Source organism: Bidens hawaiensis, unplaced genomic scaffold, assembly GCF_021521415.1.
Source record: "Bidens hawaiensis isolate Kalapana, Puna unplaced genomic scaffold, B.hawaiensis_p1.1 tig00048458_1, whole genome shotgun sequence".
Lineage (NCBI taxonomy): Eukaryota > Viridiplantae > Streptophyta > Magnoliopsida > Asterales > Asteraceae > Bidens > Bidens hawaiensis.
This window is the reverse complement of record NW_027498688.1, coordinates 18,083-24,758: the sequence shown is the minus strand read 5'-3', so window position 1 is coordinate 24,758 and position 6,676 is coordinate 18,083. Positions and strand designations below refer to the sequence as shown.

Below are 6,676 nucleotides of genomic sequence, written 5' to 3'. Positions count from 1 at the left end.
AACATAATCATGTGATCGATAATACATGTAATCGCATTACATATTTCAAACAGAATATAATCACATTACATGTAAATACATATTTCTAAGCCCTAATGTTATCAATGTTGTGCATCTTTTTTTAAATAATTAGACTACTCATATTGCAATTCACTATGATCATGAACTTTTTCCAAATTTAGTTTCAATGTAATATGCAAGTTTAAGCATCAAAATTACTTTCCATGTGATTCACTGTTATATAATCAGATCATGAAATCTTTACAGATCGTTTGAGCTAATTTATATTAATCATTATCGTGCAGTTAATCATATCATGGTATTGTTAAATGATGGGTTTGCAATAATCAGATTACTCACATTTCATTATGTATTAATTAAAGATTGACAATTGTATCTACTTTTGTTTTTTTTTTCTATTAAATTCAGAAAGCAAAAGACATGGGGAATGTTAGAGATTGGATGTATTTTCCTAGACGATTACCGGAATTTGAAGCTGGAGTTATTGAATTCCTTGATGCTTCATTTACTAAGGCAGCAAAAGGATCTCAAATCTATTGTCCTTGCAAACAATGTAAAAACCGTTATTGGTATCGAAGAGATGAAGTATTCGATCATTTAAAAGGACACGGATTTATAGAAGACTACTATATATGGGTTCTTCATGGAGAAAGTCCCTCACAAACAAGATTTAATGCTGGCATAGATGATGATGGTGATGGTATGCATGACAATTTTGATGAATTATTGCATGATTGGTTTAGAGACACCTTAGACGAAACAAGTACGGTACAAGAAGATTTAAATGAAAACACAAAGAAGTTGTATCAGCTGCTAGAAGATGGAAATGAAGAGTTGTTCCCAGGCTGTAAAAGTTTTTCAAAGCTATCTTGCATTGTCAGACTTCTTCTGTACAAGACCGATCATGGGCTTAGTAATATGGCATTTGATGAAATGTTACAATTTTTACAAAAGATGATTCCAGAGGCAAAACTTCCAGCTAGTTTTACTCAAGCTAAAAAAATCACAAGGGATATAGGGCTTGATTATAAGAAGATTCATGCATGTCCAAACGATTGTATGCTTTATTGGAAAGAGTATGAAGATGCTGAAGTGTGTCACATTTGCCACACCTCTAAATGGAAACAAGTGAACGAGAAACAGAACAATCATAATAGTGAACATTATAAAACAACTTCAAGAGTTCCGGCTAAAGTAGTGTGGCATTTTCCTTTAAAATCGAGGCTACAGAGACTTTTCATGTGTTCAGAAATAGCTAAACATATGAGATGGCATGATGAAGGACGCCCTAAAGATGGAAATTTACGACATCCTGCAGATGGGAAAAGCTTGAAGGAATTTGATTCTTTGTATCCTCATTTTGCAAAAGAAACAAGAAATGTGAGGTTAGGATTGTCAAGTGATGGATTTAATCCTTTTGGAACAATGAGCATTGCTCATAGCACTTGGCCTGTGGTGTTGGTTAACTACAATTTGCCTCCCTGGATGTCACTAAAACCCGAATACTTTATTTTGTCTTTGTTAATTCCTGGACCCGAATATCCAGGTAACAACATAGATATTTATTTACAACCATTAGTTGAGGAGCTTAAAGATTTGTGGGTTAATGGGTTGGAGACATATGATAAATCTAAAGATGAGACCTTTAAAATGTATGCAGCCTTAACATGGACAATTAGTGATTTTCCAGGTTACTCAATGCTGTCGGGATGGAAAACAAAGGGTAATTTTGCATGTCCATGTTGTAATCATGAGACTAGCTCACTTTACTTGAAGCATAGTAAGAAAACATGTTATATGGATCATCATAGATTTTTAAATGCTCAACATCCTTGGCGACGTAATAAGAGTGCTTTCAATGGGAAAAATGAGAATAGGCTTTCTCCAAACCCTCTATCAGGTGTTGAAGCTTTGAGTGAGTTGTCTAGTGTTACAAATATATTTGGAAAGACACAAAAGAAGAAAATGATAGCACTTGCCCATGGAAGAAAAAGTCAATATTTTTTGACTTGCCATACTAGCAATTCAATAAATGTCGGCATAATCTTGATGTGATGCATATTGAAAAAAATATATGTGATAATATAGTAGGGACTTTGTTGGATATTAGTGGCAAGTCAAAAGATCACCCAAAAGCCTGATTTGACCTTTTAGATCTCAAAATCAAAGAAAAGTTACAACCAAAACTTTCTGATGACGGTAAACATGTTATCATGGAGAAGGCATGTTTTTCGATGTCCTCAAAGGAGAAAGTTAATTTTTGCCGTGTTCTAAAAGAAACAAAATTACCTTACGCGTGTGCGTCTAATATTGCACGTTGTGTTCATTCTTCAGAAAAAAAAATTTCGGGTTACAAGAGTCATGATGCTCACATCTTTTTGCATTACTTGCTCCAAGTTGCTGTTAGAAAGTAATTACCAAAGCATGTTGTTATCCCTTTAATTAGGTTGGGTGTCTTTTTTCGAAGCTTGTGTAGCAAGGTAATTAAGCCTGAAGACCTTGACAAATTACAGTTAGAAATTACAGAAACGTTGTGTGAATTTGAGAAAATATTCCCGCCAGCCTTTTTTGACATAATGGTGCATTTACCTATCCACTTAGTAAATGAAGTTAGGCTTGGAGGACCTGTTCAATATAGATGGATGTTTTTTATGGAGAGATACTTGTGCAAGTTAAAGTCATATGTGCGGAACAAGAGCCGACCTGTGGGATCCATAGCAGAAGGCTATTTAATTGAAGAATGCTTGAATTTTTGCTCACATTATATGCATGGAGTAAATAGCAAACTTAATAAGGGTGTAGAAGATAACGATGGTTTTAAAGGAGAAAACAAATCGAATGAACCAATGTTCGTGAATGGTGGCCATCCTTTGGGAGCTAAAAAACAAAGACAAGGCAAAGTTACATCTTTCAATGTTCATTTAATTGAACAAGCGCATCGTTATGCCTTATTCAATTCTGATTGTGAACAAGTCAATGATTATATCAAGTAAGTGACAATTTCCTTCAGATTATGTGTCATTATTAATCTCATATTCATGTAATATTTTGTCTAAATGATGCAGTGAGCATGAAGCTTATATTGAAAATCAACCCCGACAAAGTCGATGGGCACGAGCACAGAACCATAGTCATGAGTTCGCCGGCTGGTTCGAAAACAAAGTAATACATAATAATGTTCCGGATCTTATTTATTGGCTTGCTAAGGGTCCTAGTCCTACATATAAAACATACTATGGGTATTATGCCAATGGATATAGGTTTCATACCAAATCACGAGATTCCAAATGTATAACTCAAAATAGCGGTGTTTCACTTACAGCTTTAACTCCTAGCTTTGCAAGTTCTCGGGACAAAAATCCAACCGTTGGGAATGTTGACTACTATGGTAGAATTTTGGACATAATTGAACTTGATTATTGGTCAAAGTTTAGAGTTGTATTGTTTCGTTGTGAGTGGTACCAATGTGAGAAAGACGATTATGGTTTAACATGCATTAATTTGAAGAAGTTATATTATTCAGATGATCCTTTTGTCATGCCTTCCCAAGTTAAACAGTTAAACAGGTGTTCTATGCACCAGACCCTATAATAGATGGTTTGCATTATGTTCTCAACACGATTCCAAGGGATGTTTATGACTTTGATGAAGAAATTAATGAAGCTGATGGTGGCTCCTATTGGTGTGATCCTGATGTAGATAGGTTGGGTTCTTTTGCACAAGCTAGTGATCAAGAGACTTGTTTGTTAAGAGAAGATATCCCTCCTCTTAAGATTGACGCAAATACAAAATTAGCTGCAATGGTTGTAGTTGATTCTGATTATGATGATACATTTTGGGATTGGATGCATGCTGATGATGATGACGATAACTGAGTTATTAAGGTACAAAAATAACTTTAAAGACAGTAATTTCAGTTTCTTTTTTTGTTTTCGTTAAAAACAGGTCATCGATGAATGGTTTTTTTCTTTCTTTTTCAGTTTTTCTGAAGAACATCTGAAGAACTTATCAGTTTTAGTCATTCTCTCCTTAATAGGGGTATTTTAGTAATTTATGTTTTTTTTAGTACATGGTTGTTACTTGTCAATACAAATGGTTATACTCTCAAATTGTGGTTGGTTCATGATTTTCTAAAACATATGTTTGCCTATATATTGGTTAACCGGACCGGCAATGCAATAAGAATCACTAGAATAGCACAAAGAGAAGGCCCGCAGAATACAATTTATTGATATGTGAAACAAGTGGCAAATTGGTCATTTGGAATCTGGACAGAAGAGATTATAGGAATATTTTAAGTTTTTAGTCAATGTTGACTTTTTTGGAGTCAAATCCGAAGTCTGGAAAATGTTAACCTTTTTTGGTCAACATTGACTTTCTGATTTTTTTTACCAATTGTGGGCCAACATTGACTTCTAGTAATGTTCAAAAATAATAGTCAGCCTTTTATTTTCTCATATTTGAGTCTTTGGTTAGTGATCCGATTGGAGAAGGCCCGTAGGATGGAATTGAAACATATGTGATAGAAGGGGCGTATTTGTCATTTGTAATATCTGGACAGGAGAATAAGGAGTATTTTGAATTTTAGTCAATGTTGACTTTTTTTAGTCAAATCTGATGCGTGAAAAATGTTGATTATTTTTAGTTAAAGCTTTTAACTTTCTGATACCTTTTATCTAATTCATACATATTTTTGTAGCATAATAGAATGATGTCTACAACTCCTAAAACCGCCATCAATTTTGTAATCACCGGGTGCTTTTTAATATCATAAATTAAGAAGCAAAGGGTATTCTGAACTTGTACCAAGATCTGTTATTAAAGGATCACTTATGTGCCAAACCCATGAACAATTATTAATAAACATGCAGTTTAACCGCTGCGCCAATCGACAACTTTGAATTTACTGATCCCACTTTGCTTATATATATTATAAAACAAAATTTTGTATTTGGTTGCCTTTTGATGAAAAGGGTATTATCGCCATTTTCGAAAGGTTGGAAAAAAGAATAAAACTCTTATGTGCAAAAATGAATCAATTTTGACCCCAAAAGTTAATTACCTCACTTGCCACTTCTGCCACTGCATCAACAGCCTTGGAAACAGGTAATTTTTTGCTGCAAATATTCAGTTGACCTGAAAAAAGTCAACTGAAACAGTTGAATTGTTTGCTGCCACTACACTAATAGCCTCCGTCAGCTCGCTTAACCTTTAATCGGTTTGAATACGTTGATTATTTTTAGTTCAATGTTCACAGGGGCATTTCGGTAATTTCAGTTTTGTGTGACACCGACCCGTTAACAAAAATCTAATTACGTGATGGACGTTGACTCATAAACTAAAAACGAACGTTTTGAACCCGTTAACTAATATCGACGAATTTATTTTATATTTATTTACCTATTAGTCGGTATGAATACGTTAAATATTTGAAAATTTAATTGTTGCCAAGGGCTTTTTTGGTAATTTCATTTGTTTTTGAAATCTACCAGTTAAAAAAAAACCACTAACGTAATAGATGTTGCCCCGTAAACTAAAAACAAACGTTTTGGCCCGTTAACTATCGTCAACCATCTGTTTTCATGTTCATTTACCTATTAATATGTTTGGATTAATTTTTTGTAAATCTAACTGTTACCATTGGCGTTTTGGTAATTTCAGTTTTGTGTGAAACCGACCCGTTAACTAAAATCTACGTACGCGATGGACGTTGACTCATAAACTAAAAACGAATGTTTTGACCCGTTAACTAATATCGACCAATTTATTTTATAATGATTTACCTATCAACCATCTGTTTTCATGTTAATTTACCTATTAACAGGTTTGGATTAATTATTTGCAAATCAAACTGTTACCGGGGGCGTTTCGGTAATTTCATTTTTGTTTGAAATCTACCCGTTAAATAGCATCCACTTACATAATTGAATTTTACCCCTAAACTAAAAACATCTATTTTGGCCGGTTAACTAATACCAACCCATTTATTTTATTAGGTTACTTATGTAGAAGATTTTTTTTTGTTTAATGCATTTAGTCATGTTACCGATTGTGTAATGTTGTTTTGTTAGGAAACTTTTTGACTAGGACACTGATTTTAGACGCTTTGTTAAGAAAGGTTGTATAAGTATGTTTTCTTTGATATTGTTGTGAACCAATTTTTACGTCGTGATTCTCATTATCGGGGTGTTACACCTTGATAGATAATCATTAACCCTAAAACAACAGTTAATGACCCTTATGGATCCAAAAAAACAAAAGGTAACTCTAGTTGTCCATTGATACCAGGAGTGTGTAATAACCGAAAAAACCGATTCGAAACCCAAAAAACCGAAAAAAACCGAACCGAAACAAAAACCGAATGTTTGGTTTTATGTTTTTGTAAAAACCAAACTGTTGATTTGGTTTTGGTTTTGCATGTAATAGAAACCGAACTGAATTTCTATATTTTAATTTTTACTTTTCATTTTAAATAAGTTACAAGAATTTAATAAATATGTAACTCAAATATTGTAGACTTAGTTAAAATCAACAAAATTATTTATACTTAAATTCATTGTTTTCGGTCTAGCTTTTTTTTTCGGCCAAAAATTTTCAATTTGAAATTGCAAAAACTGTAACCGAACTGAAACGAAAACCGAAAAAACCGAAACCG

The 6,676-nt window shown here is 33.5% G+C and overlaps 1 protein-coding gene across 1 annotated transcript; it reads left to right on the top strand.

The window, feature by feature from the left end:
• Positions 1-441: 441 nt before the first annotated feature.
• On the top strand, positions 442-2,076 carry LOC143597540 (uncharacterized). The gene has a single exon (XM_077076021.1). It carries the CDS (start codon positions 442-444, stop codon positions 2,074-2,076), a length of 1,635 nt encoding a protein of 544 aa, XP_076932136.1.
• Positions 2,077-6,676: the final 4,600 nt, after the last annotated feature.